General features: G+C 39.6%; 1 protein-coding gene across 5 annotated transcripts in view; it reads right to left on the bottom strand.

The window, feature by feature from the left end:
* ELF1 (E74 like ETS transcription factor 1) overlaps positions 1-23765 on the bottom strand; it is an 86328-nt gene that overhangs the window by 16197 nt on the left and 46366 nt on the right. For all 5 annotated transcript variants that reach the window (XM_057366330.1, XM_057366327.1, XM_057366331.1 and 2 more), the window contains 4 exons: positions 19931-20241; positions 11682-11856; positions 3944-4051; positions 3209-3373 (listed from right to left, as the gene is read on the bottom strand). In XM_057366330.1, the coding sequence (XP_057222313.1) occupies positions 3209-3373; positions 3944-4051; positions 11682-11856; positions 19931-20002 (520 nt within the window). In that variant the 5' untranslated portion in view covers positions 20003-20241. The remainder of the gene's footprint in view (positions 1-3208; positions 3374-3943; positions 4052-11681; positions 11857-19930; positions 20242-23765) is intronic.

Here is a 23765-nt window from a genome sequence, read left to right as displayed (position 1 = left end):
TTTTTTTTTTTTTTGACAGGATATGGGGGAGGAGGGCTAGCTAGCTGAGAGAGCTATAGTGAGTAAACTAGTAGGAGGGCTAGCTAGCTGAGAGAGCTATAGTGAGTAAACTAGTATCTGGAGTCGTCTAATTTTCCTGCTTGCATTTACATAGGATTCATGACTGATGATGGCACACAAATAACATCCACTGTTTTGGCCAGCAGTATCTTCCTTCATTTGAAAGAAGCTGGGAGGAAAGAAATCCTCCAGTACTGTTTTTTTCATGTATCATAATATGAAAGGATAAAGAACTACTGGAGTAGATTTTTAGCATCTTTTCTCCACTCACCACTGTAGGTTGCAGAAATGTCTGTTCTACCTAAAACGTCCTAGATGAAGTCACTCTTGCATGGATGAGCTTCTAATGCACAGGAAGTCCCTCAGGGTAATTTTGGCTAAGTGCTTTCTTGTTAGAGCTGCAAGAAGACTGTGTGGTCTTATTCCCCCTCTTGAACAGGTGTAAATGTAGCCATTAAGGAATAGGGCATAGGGCTTGTTATTCTGATGTCAGTAATTCACCCATTATGTCTAAATGAGTTCAGTTCTTCATAGAAAATGAAGTGGATGAGAGCTCAATTAGGTCATGACTGAAATTCCTGGTCAGCTTCAGGAAATTTAAGTACTGATCCCATATAATTTATGCAATTCTGATGAGAGATAACCTAGGCTACTAAATATGAATACTTCTGCAAGAGCAATTCTAGGCTCTCTTTCTTCAGCCTAGACTACTTCAGGACTTCTACCAGAAGCCCACCAAAATTAGAAACCAATGAAGAATGTGAAACTTGTTTACAGGAATGTATTGCTGTTACTGCTGTATATCTGGGCTAGAGATACTTCAAAGGATAGTTTTAGACTACACTGTTAGCTGTAATCTCCATGTGCTGACTGATACCATCGAAAAAACAGTTAACAGAGATACACCAGATAGGCTTCCTTTGTTTAAAAGAAGGTGTTTTTTAAAAGCACATTTAGCACCAGCACGCTTCCTCCTTTGCTTCAATAGAGCATGAATTTGTTTTTTTTCAGAGTACATCACTAATTTCCTTTTTAGGAGAGAATGTTACCAAGAGGAAGGATAAAAAATATGCAAGAGCTAAGCCTTACATGGAGCAAACATAGAATTGAAGGTATTAATATTGCAAATTTCCAAGTTTTTTTGTCAGACATCCCCTTGTTTCTCCTGTCTTTCTGATACACAACTGGGCAGCTCAGTGCTCAGATATTCGTGAGTACAAATACCACACTGAACATAGGTTTGGTGTTGAGCAGATGGGTAGACACAGCTCTTCTGCTGCAGCAATAAGGCCAAAATGAAAGRAAGTGAAATCACCACATTGCTTCTGGTGAATGTTTTCTTGGAGGAGCTCTACTTGGCAGTGCCACTTTGGCCCAATAACTGTCAGTGCTCGGCACTGTGCATCCCTCTTAGTTTASTTCTTAGCTTATATATGCTAGAAGTCTATAAAAGAGCCTATAAAATCTATAAAAACACTATAAAATCATGAGGGATATGGCTAGCGCAAAATKATCACCATCCTTTGCCATGCCTCAAAACTGACTAAAGGAAGGAAAATAGACTGTACTTAAAAAACCTCCCTACAAACAAACAAAACCCCAAAAGAATCTCATTCACACACTGCACATTATCCTGAAGTGCACTACAAATTTATTAACATTTTGCTGCAGTTCTTTTACAACAATGCCTTACAAATCCCCAGACATTCTGAAGTAACACTTCTATATCACTCAGACCATACCATCTACCTCATGAAGTCTCAAGTTCACTGAAAACTAGTACTTAATGAAACACTAAGCTGATGCATCTTTTCTAGTATTTTTTTTTCTAAAACAAATATACACATTTTCTGTGAAGCAACTGTTTTTTCTAACCTACAGCTAGGGAGGAGGAAGGAGTGGGAGTAAGCAGAAGCACAACACAAAAGAGAGTATGAAAGCATCAAACCAAAGAGGTTAAATGTCTGGCAGACAGCAGCTCCTTGTTTTGACCCAAGTAACAGTCAACATTAAGAAAGAAGAAGGAAAGAAAAGAACAAACAAAAACCCCACAGTTTAAAATCCTCTTACAGTTGGTTATCTCACAGTAGTGTGCACAGCACAGCAGCTTTCCCAGCAGCACTTTTGCTGGGGCAGCTGCTGGTAAAGTTCTCCTCCGCAGCAGTTTCAGTTCAGCTTTCTTAGGGGAATCAGAGACTTCCTGATCCACACCCCATCCCTATGAGACCTTGTGACACACATGGGGCTCAGGAGGCTTCCCCAACATCTCCACAGGCCAGTATGTTCTCTCTCACACATAACAATTCCCAACAATTGGAATTAGCACAAAAATAGCAGCAAAAATGCACTCCTATTCCGCCGGAGTATGGCTGGGCAGCAGAAGCCCTGGTCTAAAAGGCTATTACACAGGGGAACCTGTTAAAGACGTAATGCTCTAGGATGARCCCTGGGATTAGTTCCAGAAACATAACTTCCTTTGTTTTTCTTTTTATATTAATTTGTTGCAAGAGAACCTATCTGTACAGCATAATTCTGTTTTCCAGCAGACACCAGCTTCAGAGCCTCTAATGGRGTCCACACTGAAGCAGGGTGGGAAAACAGGAGCAGAATGTCTGGCTAACCCCACTGTTTGGCACAGCACCGACTGCAATGGAACATCACTACTCTATGTAAATATAATCTACTACAAATGAGACTAACACATGTAGCATGTAGCTATTATTAATAAAAAACAATTAGTAATATTTTAAAAAAACTAAAAACCCTCCCCATTCTCATCCCATATTCTGAACTGATCAAGTTGAAATTCAGTAAGAGCTAATGAAAGTATTTCAGAATTCGCAGCAGCAGAAGTTCTATGGCTTGTACTGCAATTTTGCTCTGAAGAAGAAACTATATACAGGAACAAGCAGAGATTCCTGTGTCCTGTAGGATAAGCCATCATTGCTACCTCTATAACATCATTAGTCTAAGCACCAATATATGTGCTCACACTACCCAGGAAGAAAATGCTTTCCCTGCATTTCTGGTTGAGCCCACTCAGTCTTATTGGCCTGACACCAAGAATAGCTCCAGACACCAACAGGGAAGCAACCATGCCACCCACTACTCTCCTGCTCCATGTTGCTGTTCTCCAATAGCATCTTACCTTTTTTCTTCTTTGGTTGCTCAAATTCTGGAGTCTCTGGTGATTCAGCATAAGGGTCTGGGGCTTGGTGAACTTCCACCACCTCAGGGATCCCATCAAGYGTGACTGACACGTGTGTGATAGGAGGCACCATTTCTTCCTCTTCAGTTGCGCCAAACATGGTTGCTGAAGGAAAGGGACAAAAGGAATATTTTCACATAGCCATGAGGACTTTAAAAAGCTGYGTTTAGAGCAAAAAATCAAACACAGAATAAAACTATGACACTTAAATCCTTCAAGTGAGAGAAGACTAGTTCATAATTCAGTATAAGTGCTGACATTTTACAAAAGCAGAAGCACTATTAAAACAGAACTATTTAATGACAGAACCCACCCCACAAAAAGCACAATTAGCTGGCGATCATATTTCAGGCAGGCAATCTGCAAATGTATGTGTGTATTCTTTTATCCTGACAACATAAACATCAGCCAAAGAAAATACTACAATCTAACCACCCCACTTGATTCACATCTACCCTCTGCAATTTTTGACTCTTTCCYTTCCTGTTCAACTCTGGCATGGCAATGAAATCCTTCACCGCATACAGCACTGGATCCAAAGTATGTACATAAAGGCTGTATGAAAGTGACAAAAAAATCTTACCAAGTCCATGTAATGATGCTGCAGTGAATACCTCCTCCCTTCACAAATAAACATGGCAAATACAGACTGGATTTASTCTCATAAAAACTTACTCATTCTTTTTTCATCCAACATAGGATCAGGGGAGTCCATATTGAGAAGTGCTTCAGCAGCCTCGATTGTTTCCATTGTTTCATCTCCATTATGACAAGAAGCTTCAACTAAAAGCAAGGGAGAAAAAATAATTCTTAAGAAGCCACAAACTAGACTTAAAGCTTAATATGATATTTATTCCTATTTAATTTCCAGAAAAAAAAAGAAGTGATAAACATGGTCTGCTACTAAATGAGTAGTAACAGATTAGCTGGGGAGAAAATGCACACTGCAATAATTTATTTAGTACAGTACCTTTTTCAGATTGTATGTATTAAAAAAACCAAACAACTGCACACAAATCTCTTTCTTTCTAATCTCTCTCAGTAAAACACAACACCCATGAACTTAAGAAACACCAGTACCACAAGCAATATTCCAGAGCATATTGTTTAAAAACACAATTTTGCTAACTTCTTATGGTGGTCTAAAGTGCTACCCACAGAAAAAAATGTGAATATGACACATGAGGACATGATTTAATGGTGAATGAACTTGGTGGTTCTGGGTTGACAGTAGGACTTGATGATCTGAGAGGTATTTTCCAACCCTAAAAGTTCTGTTGTTCTATGAACAGAAGTGAATTCCTTAAATAAGAGATGCTTATCAAAACCATCTAACCATTCAGCCTGGAGGAGAGACAAGAAAATATTCCAAGATTTCTGTTAGTCACCATGTGATGTAAATGTGTAACTGATTCCTAAACTATTCAAATTCATAGGAATTACAGATAGGGATAATAGTGCAGGCTCCAAGAACATACTGGAATGCAAAAATGAAACATGAAAAGCAATATGGAAGGCTGGCAAATTTTTCAAAATTTTTGATTTCTAGACAATTCCTCATCAATCTCATGAGGGCAGCCATYAAATAAACCCAAAGCTCCTGAGCTTTTAATTATAATGCTTAAGGTACATGTTAAGGTCCATTTTGCAAAATAACAGTTGTTCCAAGAAGATAATACTGGTTTAACTGGAAGAGTACTTTACCAGATTTTTTTTTTCAAAATAACTGTAGCATAAAAAATAACACAGATGGCAGTTCCTGGTACGGTAAACATTTAAAACTGTTCAACACATTCTTTTAGAAATTACTGTTTGTTGAATGGAAATGCTTGGGTCAGGCTTCCTTATCCTTTGATATAAATTTGATGCAACTTTGGGAAATTCACTTACATCTGTCAAAGTGATAAAAAGGACTRCAGTAGTATTCCCTTCCTTAGGACACTCACTTATTTTCACAGGCTTCACACCCCCTCTCCCTGTTAACCTTTRAGGAATTTTGGGTGGGGCAGTCGCATTAAAAAACAAACAAAAGAAAAAAATCCAAACCAAAAAAAAACCCCACCAAAATACCAAACCCAGACTGACTGACAGAGCAAGCAAATATGTAAGTTAAAACACAATGTAATGACCTTGGAATGCTTCTGCRGACAAAAGCAAGAAGCTTATGCCAGAATTTCTATACTTTAACCTTAAAATACCACAGCAACTACAAAGCACCCAGTTCAATTAGCACTAAGGAATTACRTAATTAAAAAACCAACCAAACAAAAACCATGGGGTTTACCCCAAATGTTTACAGATTCAGTAGTGGTATCATTACGAGAGGACAGAGATGAATGCTGACATCCACAAATCAGCCCTCCTCCTCCACCCAGCATTTACAGAAGCCTCCTTACCTTCTGCATTTTTTCTGGACCTTAGTGCCACAATGCCCAAGCACAAGAGGCTCAGGCTAAGACAGCATAAAGTAGACAGGTATTGGGAACCCCTAATCCAGACAGCCTGCTATCTACAGGACCATTTCCCCGCTATCTTGCAAAGACATTCAGACAGTTAAGGGTATGCACCTTCTCTGACACCTCCAGTCTTAAAAAATGAGAAATGCAGAGATGGGGAGAAAGACAGCATGAAGCAAAAGTGAGTATGGACTAAGGTCCTGACCTTGGAAGCCCTAGAGCATGATGGGGCAGCAAGTCACTGACAATTCTGTCAGGCAGACAACAGGCTCAGGAGCTCAGATCCAGAGCATCTCGGCCCCAAGAGCCACCACAGCATCCCGAGGGAATCCTGGCCATTTGAGGAGACAGAACAGCACAGTCCATTCAGTCTGTGGCCATGCTTGGACTGGCACTGGTGACTTGATAGCTTCTGGTCCTAAGTTTTATCTGGATGGGAACTTTCCATATCATGTACCAGCATTACCAAGACCTCAAGAAGGACGTCACATTATGCAAATATAAACACATACATGCAGCACTGCCAAAGCAGCTGTACTCAGTTCTGATACTGTTTGAATGGACAGGAAGGTTAGCCTGCCATGATCCAGCTCACGGAGCATTGCGGGCTTAYATTGCCACAATTTAAAAGCCAGCAGTGGTACCCCCAGGTTCTCAGTGCTGCAGGATTGGAGGAGAGAGCTGCTGCTGTCTGGTCTTTCCTCAGAGAGAGCTGCAGGAGGACCAACCCCATTTGCTGGCTTTCAGGCACTGAGGCGATGGAGCAGAGTCAATTCTTCACTCTGAATAATAGCAAGTGAGGCAGAGGCTGCCAGTTTCACATCACTGTTAGACCATAAGGCTAGAAGTCTACCATCTTTATCCAAGAATAATGACTTACCAATAGCCACATAAATAACGTAAACATAGAAATTAATATAATTTTATGCTCACAAAAAATATAAGAATGTTAAGGAAACTTCCCAGTCTGACCATTCACCAGACTCCCTGGCAGTCACATCCTGAGGCCACAGACTGTCACTGCTGGGACCGAAGCCCCTTCTCAGCAGGAGGCTCCACTGACCAAYGGGTCCCCTTTGGCTCCCCACACAYCCCACTCACACAGTCAGACCAGGTTTCCTCACTGATTCAATCCCAGGTTTCCCATGGCAGTCTCACATGTCTCTTTTCACACAGCCTTTTGTTCAAGGTGCAGTAATGGAAAAAGAGCTGGAGCTGTTGTTCCCAAGGAAGACCCCAACCAAGGAACCCCTGAACTTTAACAGCCTCACAGTTTCCCCTCAGGCAAGTCTCCCTCTTCCTTTCTGTGTTCATCCACCTTGCTGCTGCTGCTGCTGTCACCTATCCCTCTTCTCCTTTCTTATCCAAAAGATTGGCAATTCTTGGCTTTACCTCATAGAAGCTGTCTTTCTAACAGCAAGATGCTCATTTGCATCCCTCAACATGAGACAATGCTCAGAGATAACCAACTCAACCACCAAAGGCAAGATGGTGTCTCTTACAGCTTTTATATCATGTTGAAGAATGGTATTCCAATCACTGGCTCTTATGACACAGTCCCAGATTTAAGAAGAACTGGAACGAAATGGCTTATTTGTTACACTTTGCCAAAGTCAGAGGTGGAAAAATGGGGCACTAGGGGTGTCATTTCCAAGAAATTTCAAACAACTGAAATAGGCAGAAGCATTTTCAAAAGWRAAAAAARGGGGGGGGTAAGAAAAAATGGGGAGAAAAACAGGCAGGGAAGAAAAAATGAGTAAGAAAAAAAGGAAAAAGGGAGAAGATAGAAGAGAGGGGAGGGGGAAAACCACATCTAAAAATAACTTTTTTTTTCCCCAGGGTACTCTACAAGTTTTTGTTTATCTGAGCAAGCAAACATAAGCCTCTGCATGCCAATTTCTGCCCAGTTACGTGAATACAGGTTCCCTATGAATCAGCATTAGCACAAGGTTTGCCCAAACATAGCTTTCTGCCCTGAAATTATGCCTCACGTTGGAAGTTCCCCACCTCAATTCAAAGTCCTCCTTTCCCTACTCCTGCCTAATATGCCTATTTTACATCACTGTGGGCAATCCTGTCCCACTCCCATTGCTTCCCTAGTGGCTGCCAGCTCTGGAGAATGGACAACTTGAGTCCTTGTCCRGGCCGAGTTAAAGGCTATGCTAGTCACAGCTGTGTTTAAATTCACTGCTGTTTTTACTAGAGACAAAAACAGACTGCAGAGCCTCAAAATAAGGTCAGAAGAAATGTCAGAAGTTGTTAAAAGAGGAAAGAGATCCATCAGACATGGACAGACTCCCCTTTTGCAGAGTAGCTGGCTATTAAATTTAACCACTTACTTTTTAGTATCCACTATGAGCTGATTGCTATCTGACAATGGAAAACTGAGTTTAAAAACAGGTATTTCAGGAGAAATCACCAAATCACCTGCAAATCACCATTTCCTTTTTCACATAAGGCTTTAAAATTCGTGTAGAAAATCTTTTCATTGAGGTGGTACATAAAAAAGCCCTCTCTRGTTTTAACCAGAGCTACAGGCAGCCGTGAATAATTTCTTTACAAAGTAACTGAACCCAAAACCCATTTTTTTACAACTGGCATCTCATCAAATCACAATCCTCACAGATTAACACTGTGAAGTTCAGTTTTCACCTAACTACTCCTTTGCATTTCTSTGTAACATCAGAAATGACCACCAAAGGACCACCACTGGGTTTGCACAGGACTGCTAGTGCTTCACAAAATGTACTAGGCAAATGCCACCAAACTTGAAAATGTTGCAAAACAACTTCTCAACTGGTTATTAAGTACCATTATCAATCTAAAAAACCGCACACTTCCATGCTCCCTATCCAGACTAGGGTGCAGGGCAATTGAATGCAAATTTTCTGTCCCTGCTCTCTCTTTCCTCCTAAACTGTCTCAGTGCAGTCACTTCCCCGATGCTATGAAAACAATGCCAGAACAGGTGWACCACAAAATGGCAGACTTCCATTAACTATTCCTTTTAATAAATTAAACTCACTGGACAGGACAAAGTTAAAAAACTATRTAACAAGAATTAAAAAACTTTTTCAGGAATTACATAATCCAATTAGTTCCTCTTTCCTGTGCACCTTATACCCATAACTAGCCACATTAATAAGACATACAAACTGTAGCGAATTGTACCATCTGACAAATTGGCCTAGAATTCTTCTGCACAAAACATTATCCCCTGCATTTTTCCGGAAAAAATATTTCAATATTCCCTTTATAGATAAAACTTTCTTCAAAGCCAAATGCTCCAATTAATTTTGTTAATCACCCCTTACTACATGATGATTAACCATTTAAGATCCTTTAAGATGGGCAACAAACTGACTGTAGAATTGCCATCACGGTTCTTCCAGGGAAAAGCTCCTTTTAAAGTGGGGGGTGATAAGGTACGTCTGCCTATTCATTACAAAAAAATTACAGTGTGAGCATTAACATAGCTAAAGAGCTGATTGCTGGCCATGTCTTAGAAAGGTTTCATGTGCAACAGATGCTGTTCTTACAGCTTTTTGCAGATTATAATTTATATGACAGTAAGTAAACACTAGCGTGTGATAGCTGTGCTTTTGAAGGGCTGAAGCAACAYCCTATAGACAAAAAAATCTACCAGTGCCCACTATACTGCAGATAGATCCCTAAAAATTAATTGCTTCAGTTTCATGAGGCCTACTGCTAATTTCTGTTAATCTAGGAGAAAGAGAAGCCCAGTAGATAACAGTCAAAATAGTACTGCAAAAYTAGTAACTTCAAAAAAATCTAAATCCTTCATATTAAGCAGTTACCTCTCAGTAATGTTTAATCATAAATTATGGTGGCTTCAGTTTTGTTTTGCTGTGAACTTCAGTCATATAAATATTTTAATGTGGAATTAGTACAGTCTTTATGATGTCTGATCCTCTCTCAAAGGCATAACGTGGAAGTGACTGAAAAGACGGGTACTAACTTCAAAGAGCAAAACAACACATTTCACTGTTAAAAGCAAACATGCCCATAAATAAAATCAAGAAGGAAACTTCAAAGAATAGAGAAAAGCAAAAACAGGAGCTGAAAAACAGAGTAGGTGGGAAAATTCAGTTATGATTAGCCCCATTTCAGAGGCACCCTATAACAAGTAATGTTTGAACTGGGGTCTCTCCCACACCACAGTCATGTAGTTGAAGTGGGCAGCTGTGGCCACAGCCAATGCTTGTCCTCAGTGGGCAGGGAGGTAACAGGGGCCTCCTTCCCCAAATGTCCTCTCTTCACYTCCTGTGGGGTGCCTTCACACTCCTGGGCCCCAAATTCTGCCCCACTACAGTCAGGCTGGACTGCTTCCTGCCAGAAACCAGGGGCTGAGCTACCAGTGCTGCCTGTCTTGTCCTGAGCAGGAGCTTTCCAGCCACAGTGCTGGTACCTGCTCAGCCTGCATTCATCCATGTTCCCTTCTAAGGAACTCCACAGCATGCACAGGATGGAGACTGTGACACAGATAATTAGTCAACATCTCCTTCACAACAATCACCTCTGCAAAGTGGCAGCTCTCGATCTCTAAGGACTTTGCCTTTAAAGAAAAGCAGACTTCTTGAACTACAGTGGATGATGGGAACAATACCATACTTGTCTGCCTCCAAAGTATCCCAGAAACCCTTGGACATCATCGGTTACAAGGATTAAATACTTTCAGTTTCTGGCAGCAATCTGCAAACCCTTCTCATGTGACCAGCAACAAAAAAAAAAAAAGGTTAACAAGGGCATTCACAAAAGTGGAGTTTCACAATTACTCATGCAAGTAAAAATTCACACACAATATATTACAGTGAATATGGATCCACAGAAACGATTTGCTATGAAATTCACACGGATGCATTAAGTGGTGCTTAAGTAACACACTGGGGAAATGCCAGTTGCGGTGTGAATAATTAATATGAACAGCAAGTTGGCAAGAGGTCTCAGTTTGAAATACTGTTTGAGTATGTAAAACCTTCTTGAATAAKAACCTAACTTATTTGTATGGTCACAGTCTGTTCACAGATAATTCACTACTGTGAAAGAAAAGGAGCCATTTTCATCAGATAAAACCATTTACTGAGAACAGCTCATGTCAATTTACCCTGTGAACTGTTCCTCAAGTCAAGTTATGTTGAGTTCTTGTTTTGCTTTTGGCAGTAAAAGATTGTATCAGAGCATGTCTTTGGAAATAATGTTAAAAGCATGAGTGAAAACARCAAGCTGTTTCCATCCCTGGAAACAGTCCAGGTGTGGAGCCTGGTGGCTGAAAGAAGACTTGTCTCTGTAAAGTACCTGCGCCACCTTTGAGACATTTTCTCCCGAAGTGTTTCAAATACATGCATTCAGTGAGGGGTTGTTTWTAAAAAATGTGGCAGATCTTTACGCTTTCCTCTTGAGAATTGTTTTCTCTTTGGGGCTACCTTTTCTAATAGAATTTACCAAAAAATCCGTATTTTAGATGTTAATGTTATTAGAGATCCAAAATTAATACTGCGCAGAGTATACTTAAACCAGCAAGTCAAGTAGCATGGACATTTTAAGTTACAATTATATACCCTCAGGAAGTTAAAAGCAGTACATCTCAAGCTGCATATTCCTGCTTTTTAGTAGATATGCTTATTTAGGAAATAAACGCCGCCTATTAAGTAAACAAAACCTATGAAGAACAAAGAAAAATCATGTTGGTACTCTGAGCAGGACTCTGTCTTAATCAGTGTTGATGGATGAAACTCTTCACCATTAAGAGCTGTGTAACTGGGATTGCAAGCCACCTGCTAACAATATTAATGTCGCTTTCCCCGTCTTGCACAAAATTAACAGCATTCAATACCACCATTYGTTCCCATGCTGTTTTTTGCCCTTGAACTTTCTTCCACCATCACTTACAGCCATCTTGGTACAAAGACATGGCACAGAAATGGTTWTATTGCCAACCTGTGAGGGTGATATCATCATCTTCTATGATCTGCTCTTCTGCGACATCCAGAGAGTTCTCAGTGATCATGTCACTAGGCTCATCCACACACGTTAAGCCAGAGTAGTTATGCAGGAGCTCTGCACTAGGAACATGTTCCACGATGACAGCAGGGAAAATAGATGGATCACCAAGCTAACGGGTGGAGAAAAAAACAAACAGAACATTAGTAAGACTGCATCCAATCTAACCAGCTAATGACTAACACTTCAACAGATGTATACCATACCACCTGGATATTAAAYTGTCAGAAGGGAGTACTAAAGGAAAAGATGATTTTTTAGCACATGAAAGCAGAGCAGCAGTATTCCTCCAGSAGCCAGAGGCTGAATATCGCTGTAGTATCTACTGTTCTGACTTTACTTCAGTCAGTAATACCAGACTTGCAGGACATGATTTTGCAGCATTAGAGCTGACAATACAGAGGAGTGGTACAGTACAGTAAGTGCTAAACTTTGCTGGCTATAATACTTGGTAAGCCACTTGCTGTAAACACCTTCATCATTTGCTCTTCTCTTAAACTGAGAGTGGAGGAGTCCTGTGGCTGTGAGKATTGGACAAAGTTCTCACAGGCACCAAATTTCCCATGAGACACTATCTGAAGATCACTATTTTAGGGGACACTTGCTACAAAAGGAAGGGGTGTAACGGTTTGATGTAAGAGCTGTAATACGTTCCCTCTCTAATTCTTATGGCTTTAGTCATTTGCGATTACTCACACCACATCCCCTTGCCACTCTCCTTCCTAAGTTTGCTTTTRGACATCATCCTTCTGTCTTGATAGYCATTTYRCAWCAGATACAGAAGAAAAAGAGGYAGCTGGAAYACAGAAATCAAACTGAGCAGTGATAATAAGATGCACACTCTCTGAAAAGGCAACCGCTCAGCAGGAAGAGGTTTTCAGCAAATACTATCTACTACAGACACTCCATTTTCCAAACTGAGTATTTTAAAATGTCATTTGCCAGAAGAAAGTCATAGCTCATGACAGAAGAGCARGTTCAATGGAAGTCTAGTGTAACTCTCAGGTTCCCTCACTACAAAAATAAAAAWTAATTTGTCAAGCTTAAAAACAAGAAAACAAACTAAAAAGTTGCTAAAACATATTTCTGAGAAAACCAGTATATGTACATTTGGTCCCACCCTCCACAGAAGAGCAGAGATATGTACAAATCATAGAMTCATAGAATGGTCTGGGTTGGAAGGAACCTTGAAGATCATCTACTTCCAACCCCCCTGCCATGGACAAGGACACTTTCTTCTAGATAAGGTTGCTCAGTGTTCCATCCAGCCTTGCCTTAAACACTTCCAGGGATGAGGAATCCACAACTTTTCTGGGCAAYCTGTTCCAGTACCTTCCACCCTCACAGTAGAGAACTTTTYTGTAATATTTAATCTAAATCTACCATCTTTTACATTTGAAGTTATTTCTACCTGAACTGTCACTACATGCTCTCATAAATAGTCTCAATCTTTCTTGTACCTTCTTCCAGGTACTGACAGGATGATCAAGTAGTATCATTTAACCACACAAGTTACAAACCCATGGAAAAAACAACTGTATGGTTATGCCCYTGTTCAGGAATTGCTCATGTCTCACTCTTGCCACTGCGTACACCGTCACTGACATAAAATGGTATCAGAGCTATATGCTCAACACAAACAACAGCTATGAGAGGAAGCCTTCCCTAGGAAAAGAGTTTGAAGTGTACGCACTGAAAGTGGAAAGGGCAATTATAASTTTTAAAAGGCAGCAATTACCACTTTAAATTGCTCTGTGTTTGTAAAACATGTCTCAGCAAAAACAGTTGTAAAGGGCAACCAGGAAAAAAGAAAGAACTAGAAAACAAAAATAGTATTTTAATGAGCTTCTATCATGTCTGCTAAACGAAAAAAAAAAAACAGCCAACATAACCAAAATTTTTTAAAAGACCCAACAAACGATGACCTATCAAACATGTTTCAAAAGACAGCAATATGGTGGAAGATCAATAAAAATGAACAAAGTGCAGAGCAGTTAAAGTCCTCTTGTGTAATCATATTGCCAGATGACAGGTGTGTATCAACTAAAGCAATGAGGCAGCTGCTATCCCACACCTTTGTGGCCACCTCTAACCAATGCTGCATCATGCTGGAGCTGAAAAACAAGAAACCATTGATGGCCAAGAGGTCCCTACTGCTCCTCCACCATGAAAATGGTGTTCTCATTTTGCATCCTATTTGTTTACTGACCCTAACATGCTTGATCCTATTTGCTTCCACGCAAAGAATAAACAAATAGATTTGATTAAATAAAAGCCACGTTAATAAAAAAAAAAAGAAGCATTGTAAAGAGAGAACAAAAAACTACATGCATTAAAAAGAAGTTTTATTTTCAACAATACATTCCATAAGCTACAGGGTAGATGGTCCATTACAGCTTCATTCCTGAAATACAATTATGTTCTAAAAATAGTTTAAATACCTCAATTTCCAGTAATATCCCAAAACACATAACTTTTGGGATTTGAGCTACAGACAGCTGTGGTTCAGGCAYTTGGACATTAGCAAGGAATTTCGGGTTTCCTTACCAGCCAACACAGAAATTGTATTTCTAGGGCACAATTTCCCTGCCCAGTTTTAGGCTCCTGTGCTCCAATAGGATGTCATGCCCTAAAAACACTATTTCTCCGCATTGACTATACAAGGGTGGAGGCGTTAGAGTGCTCATTTCTGGTGCAGGCATCTGTGTCCCACACACTGTCAGCAAGTGGCCAGCTTCCTCCTGGCCACGTCTGCGCAGCGAGGCGTGCTCCTCTCACCCAGCTTCCGCCCTTGCACCAGCTCAATAGCTGCAGTGTCTGCAGCAACAGATCGAGTTGCCTGTGCTCAAGATAAGCCTTATATTAGCTTCTTCTGGAGAAGAAAATTACTTTGGCTCAACACTGTCCTTCTCTAATGACTGCTGCTCACACTACTGACTTGGCCTCTGAGAGGACAMATTGTAGAAAAAAGTTTCAGAATAATAAATGAAGAACAGATAAAATAAACTGATCATCACGTTTTCAAATCAGTTTCTGAAAGTCCTGTTTATATGACACACTACTCATTTTGCTATGAAACCTAATTACAAAAGCCCAAACATCCATGTGTTTCTAAAATATGCTCCACTACTGACCAAAATGTTTCCTGTGGTACTGAATTGCACTGCCTCATGCAGTTCAGCAGCACTTGGTTTGATCCATATGATCGGATCTGAACAGCYTTGCAAGATGAAGCTGTATTTTGACCACGTCTAGAAACAACCATCATACACATATTTTGGTATGGTCATTGTGTCTGTCTGCAGGCAGAGAAACCTCCGTGGCAGGGCAATACATCTTCACCAAAACTCAGTGCTGGACTATCCAAGGAAGCTGCTGATACACTATGCCTCAAAAAGACTGGAGACAAACAGAAAAGCATTTACTCACAGCAAGACACTTTGAATGTGCTTTTCTTTCATTTAATCACAGTTTTGAACTGGAAGAATCAGAGTAAACATTGCTTCTTGMGGCCTTTTATTTTAAAACTTTTGTTACACCTGCTTCCAACTCATACCCTACACTGATACAATGTATGGACTTTCCTTCCTACCATGGCTGTGCAAAGGAAAGGAAGGAACAAATTCTATTCCATTCTATTCTATTCTGTTCTGTCCTGTCCTGTCTTATCCTATCCTATTCAGAAAGGCATTCAGACAACTGCAAACAACTTTAATTTGAAATGCATTTTTGTGGAATTGGTAATTGCTTTTTTGTACAGTATCTGCAATTGGTTATTATTTCATTAACAAGCCTTTCATTCAGTTTTAAAAGCTAATACTAATGTGCAGAGATGTACATATGACTGTTGTGAGGTAAAATGTCATATTAGTATTTCTATAATGTTCTTGATTTCACTGAAAGCACCTGAATCCCAGTTGAGAACCAAGCTAAACCTTCCTCTAGATCTACTGTTTTCTAACTTTGTAGACATTTGGAACTGCAAAAAAGCCCTTTTTTACTATGACTCCTGTTGCAGCTAATGTGTAATGAGAATTACATACAGGGAAAACATTAAATTAAGAACTACAAGGTCRTGATTCAATTAAGACAAATTAAATTACCTCTAATAGCAAGATCACAAAATCGTTTCTTTCTAATCCAAATGTGCWTCTATACAGACTAGCAAAAAGGAAAACTGAAAGCTATCCCAAAGTTTCAAAGAAGTCCCAAATAAAAGCAGCAGCAATGATTTTGAAGAAATTGATACAGAGATCCATAGAAGATCAATTTKTGCATTTTTATATTTCTTCTACGTCTGCTCCTTCATCTTACCCATACAAAATATAGGCAAAATATGACACCCTAGCTCCAGCAAAGCTTTGACTTGGCTTYAATTCATCTCCCATGACCCTGCTCTCTAATTCTTCTAGTGTGTCTGACACACTGACAAAGGTGTTTCTTTTTTTTCTCTGAAAATTGTCTCATGAAATTGCCACCGACAGAAGATAAAAAAACCATCCTGGATATGAAAATGGAAAACAAGGAAGGGGACTTCTTTTGCTTTGGAGGTACTGTCTTCTCATACTACAAGTATTTAAGTCTTTAAGAATGACAGCTTGTCCCAGGAATACGGTGACTAGCGTCTAAYTGGTGTGAAATAAATTTTGTGCAAGTGATGGGTGGGAAGAAATGCATGAAACAAGACAGGAGAACGAAAAAGCTATCAGGGGAAAAAAAAAAGGAGAAAGAAACCTCTGGGAAAAAACAACTGTCTTTTTAACTAAACAACAGAATTCAGACTTGAAGTACAGGTGGCCACTTATTAAAAAAAAAAAACCACCCTCCTCAAAAACCCACATTAAAAGCAACTCAAAAAAAAAACCCCAAACCCCCCAAACTGAAAACCAAACATAACTAGGCAAAGTGACATCAGTGACTAGAAAACAGCCTTTGATTTTCCCTTATGAAGGTCCCTGTGCAGAAGCAGCCTCTTGACTTTAAACTTGTTCTCACTGCCAGCAYCTGAGAAGTGATCAAACTGCACAAAGCGATGCTGCAGGCAGACACATGATGCTCGCTTTCCTGTAGAGACCACCTCATTACAGATTTCATATTTTCCTTAAAGTGTTTGTAAAACTGCAAGTGGATAAAGGGGGAAAACCTTCCAMAGGAGCTGAAAATACCCAAAGGAAGGCAGACCTTCATCTTGACCAGGTGGCTTAATCTTTCTGAAAGCCTATGGCAATAGGAAATGTGGAAGAGCAAATTTAGGCATGACATGATGGTGCAGAAGTCATGGTTCAATCTAAGGCTTGAACCCCTCTTCATCAGAAGAAGGGAAGAGAGAAACAACCCCCGAGATACAGAAGGGGTCTTCAGGCACAGGTTACTACAGGCATCAGAACCATCTGAGGGAGCACCTCCTGGCACAGAGCAGTTATGCTGGAAACCATGTTAGCAATTTAATGGTTGCAAGGATTCACCTTCTCCCTGGCACCATTTAAAACTTCCTAGTAAGGAGCTAGCCACTGTGGCTGCTTTTATTCAGCTTTTTAAATTAGGAATGTCCTGATCAAATATCACATCAGCTGTAAGTCCACAAAGGACTAAATGAAAAGGCATTGAGAGAAGTAGCTGCAGACAGGAAGAGAAGCAGGTTTAGGCAGCGGCACTGACTCAGCCAAAGCCTGTAGGAACTTCCGTSCAGTTTTATGTGTACAGTCTCTCCCCATCTCCCAAAAAAGCCCCAACCAACCAAACCAAAGAAAAACAAAGAAAGGAGTTAAAAAAAAATGCACACCCTCTATTTTAACCAGTTAGCGGACATGTAGCACAAGCCAGACAGGTTATCAGTAGCTTTTGCCCAAGCCACTTGTTCCCTTCTGAAAATTACAAGGATATTTTCATTCAATTTCTTCCTCACCACAGATCTACTATGTGATAAAGGAACCCTCCAAGAAAAACAAAAAATTAAAAAATCATTCCCTTTAAAACTGCAAAGGATAAAGCTGCTAAGAGCAAGCCTTTCCCATTGACACGGATCCATGGGATTGAGCCCCTCCCACTGGCATTGGCCACTGAATGCTGAATGCTTATATTTGCAAACAGACTGCTCATAATTTATGTTTGTTTAACCAAGACTTAAAGAAAAAAAAAAAAAAAAGAGCCATGAATTATGACTTCCCTTAAATACTGAGCATAGCTGCCACTTAGACCCTGAACCTCTCCCAGCAGCTGTTTCACATCCCGACAGCCCTTGGCCATTGGAGGGCTCCACGCAATGCTTTGACAAGAAGAAATGTACCCAATTTCTTACAATACCAGCTTGTGAGGTCATTTGCAAAAGTAATTATCTGAAGATGAGTTAAATGACACYTTTTGTATATGATGAAGATCCAAAAAAAAGCTTTTGCCCAACACAGAGCACTTACAGAGCTAAACATTTTGCAGAGCACACAAACTGTGTTATCCATCCCTAAATACAACTAATTTATCCAGAATTAAAAAACTTTAAGAGTAGCAAAAGTTCCTCTGTGGTAAGAGGAAGATCATTCAAGTGTAAGCAAGAAGCTCTCTTTTTGGGCCAATGTACTACGAACCCTCAGCCGATCTTAACTTTGCTCCAGCTTCCCAGATCTTTGCCTGTGCAGGACTTCTCTTCTACAACTGACTGTCTACCCTCATGCAGCCAGTGAGCTAATTACCTGCATCCTTGATATCTGAYTAATTTAACCCAGGGATTTAAAAGGAGCTTGCATCTGACTTTGGCAATGGACTTCCTGCTATGCCCCCACTATCTTCAGCCTTTTGCATCTTTGATTTCATCACCTTTAGGGTATGCTACAGGACATCTTTTCTTAAGACTTCATCTGGAGAATTTAGTGGGGTTATAAGATAAACATCAAGGCTGAGTTTGTTCTGAAGCTRCAAAAAGCTTTATTTTGGGGGGTTTTACTGTCCTGTTGAGCAGTCTTTAGTATTTTTAGTTTTTCAGGTGAGCATCTGAAGAAATGGCAAGAAGTAGAACACACGGCTGAACTGAACAAAACSATGTCTGCTCACACTACCCCTGCCAGGAACCACACCGAAGCAGCCCTCCCTACTCAATTCTCCCCTGTCCTACTSGCTTGTAAAGTAAAGCCACCAATGAGAAGTAAGTAAGTAAGGCTCATTTTCGACTCCACTTGTGCAATTCCCATATCTAAATCCCCAGGCTACCACAAGCTCTGGAAAAATACAGGGAAGGAAGTTACATTACTAATTCCACCCAAAACTGAGTAAGCACTTTAGACAGACAACACTCAATTCATTGAAATGATCGCATGACTCTGACAACAGAAAAAGGCCAGTGACCCAGACAGATATTAGGCCATACAGAAAACCAGAGACAAGACTATAAAGCCAAAAGTGTTTTGTTTTTTTTTAAGAGAGGAGAATAAGTGTTTTTTTTACATTAGCATAAAGAAGAATAGTTTGTCATGGTACTTAGCCTTTTAAGAACTGTTTCTCCACAGTATTCAGACATGTCATTTCTTGTTAATAAATGCAAACTCTAATTTTAACCACCAGCTATAGAGAAGYCACGTAATTTTTACAATAGGAATCCTACACAGAATTTTCAGGACTTACTGGATGTGGTTTAAATAATCAACACCTAAGTGAGAGACTGCTCAGGTAGAAAAAGACATTTTCCCTGCAGTGTAAAAGAAACCAATTTAAAGTACTTTCAAGCTTATTTCTGAATAACCAGAATGCAGTAACACAATTTAGAAACCAATCTGTAAATAACAGTGAGCAGGTACACACTGCTCCTTCCAGTCATCTGCAGCGTGACCATTACTTCTACTCAGAATTTTATCCTAGCACACTAAAGCAGTTGAAACTATTATAAAATACCAGAATTCTGGGAATTCTATATCACACATGCATGGATTTCACTGGCACAAAAGGGCAAAACAAGAAAAACATTCTTGGAGGAGGATGTCTCTGCAATAYTGCAGAGGTTAAAACATTTCAACTAATTTCTGTTCTACCCATGAAAGTTACAGGAAGCAACAGGAAGCTTTTGAAACAGCACAAGATCTGCTGCAACAATAATGACCTCAATGWTTCCTTTTTGTGTTTTACACCACATTTTTTCCTTGTGTTTCATAATACTCTTAGCACCAACTTGTACAAATATGGTTTCTTACACCGTCCCATACCTGCTGCTCATCCTCCATGACGTTGCTGGCAAATTCAAACACAAGCTCATTCTGCTGTACAACTGCTGCCATAATAACGCATTCCCAGGTCTCAGCTCCACATACAAAGAAAAACGTTCTTGAATGTGAAAGAACAGAGAACTTCACCAAGGTCCAGTGGCACACAAAGGCAGGATCACAGAATGAATCGAGTACCAGTGTTTGTAATTTCTTAGATCATCAGTGTTCCTGGGTTCTTCTCTTCTCAAAGGGAAGCAAACCAAGGCAAATCTTTTCCTGAGTTGTTCTTCCCACCTTGATAGCCTTTACCACTGTGAAGGGAAAAATAAAAAAAATTATCATTAAAAATTATTACTTTAACAATGTGAAATAGTAGTGGTGGCAATAAAGCTTCCCATGTCTAACTGTTCTATCTACGTCCAAGGAAGTTAGWCAGTCTGTGTCTCCAAAAATATTACTTTTACTGATTAACATATGTGAACTTYCATTCCCTGAAACAGAATTGTTTCAGGAAATAAGACATCAAAGTGTTTAATATTAAAAGCATGMGATTAAGGAAAAGTTACAAAAGTTAACAAACAGAAAATCCATATTTTACTTTGATTCAGATACACAGTTTTCACATTCATTAGTACCACTCCYCTTCACAGTTTATGCAAAGTAAAAATACAAAACTCAGACTCAGACCTACTCAGCTGTAGGCTATCCCAAGTATATCACATTTCTTCTTCACACACAGTTCAAATTTAGTAAGGTTGTTGCTTTGGATGCTGGATCTTGAATACCCATGTAAAAGTGATGCTCTGGATCTTGAATACCCATGTAAAAGTGATGAAACAATAAATAAATTCTTCATACAATCCAGAGAGTCCCCCCTTTTTCCATGAAGCATATCCTCAGCTTCTTGTTAAAAATGCGCTGTAAATGTACCCTTATCTCTACCAGAGGCTCACTAGCAGCCGGAAGGAAACAGCACTGACCACGTCATGGCAAATTAGAACCGGCAAAAAACTGCACAGTACGAAGAAAAAAAGAATTCCCCAAGTACAGAATGTAAACATCTTCAGTGAAAAGATGAGTGCCCACAGCTCCCATGATGTTACTCACTCATTGGTGCCAAAGGTAACGTGGGTAAGGTGAGCTGACCCAGAGGTTCCTGCACCACCTCTGGGGAAAGAGGCAAGTGCAAAAAGCACTATTCATATATAACTCACGTGACTCATACATTAATAAAAAATTCTACCATTTCAAAAGAGTAACAGAAACAGGTGTCTAAAATTAAGAACCTAAGGAGTGTGCTGGTGCCTAGGAATTTAAATCCATATATTTTAAAGGAAGAAAAATGTGTGGTTCCTARCATTTTGAGCAAAATTCTTTAAACTGCCTTTGTTTAAAAGGTGCTGTGGCAAAAGAAWAAGGGACAGAGGTCCAACATGTACCTATCCAGAGTTAGACCCCCAGGAAAACCTCCGGGCAACTTCAGTGTCATTGGCAAGGATCAGCATCTGCCTTTGTACCGAAGGTTTAACGTTGCCTTGTTTTTGYAGTAGGCTGAAACTCAAAAAAATGAAGAGTATCTTCCTCTCCCCAGTGCCAAGCAATTTAATTAGGGAGGATCACGTCAGAGACTCTTACTCCTTCACCCTCAGAAATGTAACAGCTGTTTTTCCTATATAGATTGTGGTATTCCCAAATTCCTAAGAAGTGATGGAAGAGCATTTAGGCATTTAAGKCACTAGATCCTACCCTTCTAAGAAATCAGGAAACCTGAGATTATGCAAACAGGAGAACCTCCCCAGCTTCCAAAGTGTGCTTTAATTAGCTGTTAAAAGGTTCATAAGAGTACCCACAACCTTAACTACAAAGTATTTGCTTTAATGAGGRTTGCATGCATGGACAGAAAAGGAAGTGCAGTAGGAACCATGACTGTTCAACCTCAGGACGTGCCATTTTACTGGTTGACTTGAATAGTTAACAAGGCTTTCTCCATACTTCAGCAGGGTTATGGCACTGAAAGCATTACATGCAACCACATAATACTGGGTGATTTCCTTAAATTTAATGATGTGGCCTTGCCTTTTAGAAGATATGGATGCCGTTAGGAAGCAGACACACTCGGCCAGCTCAGTGGGACTAAACYCAACTTGGCCCATTCTAGACTCCTATCATCCTGTATACCAGCTTGAAAATAAAGTACATAACTCTATTACATATAATTTAGTGTTTCCTACAGACAGCAGTTGAAGTGGGTCAATCTATGCCAAAAGGGATACACCAGCTTTTTCAGAAGAGAGGACAGGTATGGAAATTCATTGAAGTACAACCTCTGTTTTCGTTACTGCTTAGGAATAAATTGCAACTGTCCAACAAGATTAAATAATATTTTAAGTCATGCCCTTTAATCAGTGAAGAGCAACTTTGAGGCAAAYAGGCAAACACAAGAACCTCCTCAGTGTCCAAATGGAGACTTCTGTTTAAATAGGGATTAAGCTAATTATCCAGAGCCAGAATACTGCAAGGGCTTATAATCATGGCCATTACAATGACTGAAGCCACATGTACRAACAAAGAGTGCAAGTTCTTAAGACCCAGTAACTTTCTAAGGTCAATAACAATTACCAGAGTCAATGTAAAATTGGGGTAAATGACATGCTGGAGACACAGGCTACTCCRTAAGCTCTTACAAATAAGGAAAACTGGAGATGAAGCTACCCTAAAACAGATTTTACAAGTTCCCCATGTGCACTGGGAACTGGCATTTTCTTTCATTAGCACCATGTTATTCATTATTCTGTAAAATACRAAAATTTTGCAGTAGATACTACAATACCAAGATATACACTAAATGCATAAAATACAAAAGCTGCTGCAGCAAACTTACTAAAAAGCCATAAAGAAATATTTCCTTACTTTTTATTTTAAAAAACAAACAACAAAACTTCCAACGCAAAACTGAGCATCATGATTCAATATCATTTAAGAGACTGCAGCAGCATAATGCATTTGACCCACACAAACATTACTTTAGTCACACTTTTTGCTAACATGAAAGTTCTAATCATTTGATACCACTGTAGGAACAGTCAGTCAAAAGTTGTTTTACAAATTCCGSACTGCAGTGATGCAGTGATGTGAGACTGTTCCTTTTCCCTACTCCCCGTCCCCAAAACGACTGAGGGCTCCACAAATAAAATCAAATGATACATTTCTCTTAAGAAAGAAACATCTAACCACAACATTAGTACCAAAGCCAAAGACAAATGAGTGAACAGGATTTAGTGAGCTTTTATGTCCAACTTTACAAAGGTTAGGGACTCAGACCACTATTTTTTGCAGGATATTTTTCATTACTTCTGTACCAGTATATAGTAATAGCAAATGATCTTTTAGGCAGTAACAGCACAGAAAAATAACACAAAATTCTTTCCTTTAACCCATATTACTTTCTCTGCCATATACAAAACAAGAGCAGCTTTTCATAGAAGCCAGCAGAATTCTAAACCAGCTATAAATTTCCTCCACATCTATTTTTATAAACTATGCTTTCATTATTCCAACCATCACACAGTCCTGCTGTCTATAGGCTAACACAAACACAACTATTGTTTTTGCTACATAATGCCACTTATCCCCTGCCTGATTTTACATACATCTGYGAGTAGAAAATAAGTTATTTGCAAACAGCATAAGATGTGTAAAATGTATTCACAGGCACAGCTTGACTACATACAAATAGTCCTAGGAGAAAGGGAAAACGAGAATCCCATATATATTGTCATAAAGTTTACATCAAATTTTCAGAACTACAGGGGAAGTAAGGTTTTGCTGTCATTTT

This window comes from Malurus melanocephalus, unplaced genomic scaffold, assembly GCF_030028575.1.
Source record: "Malurus melanocephalus ecotype Western Australia unplaced genomic scaffold, MMel_1.1 scaffold_63, whole genome shotgun sequence".
Taxonomy (NCBI): Eukaryota; Metazoa; Chordata; class Aves; order Passeriformes; family Maluridae; genus Malurus; species Malurus melanocephalus.
The sequence above is the reverse complement of the archived record's forward strand: the minus strand, read 5'-3'. Positions and strand labels throughout refer to the sequence as shown.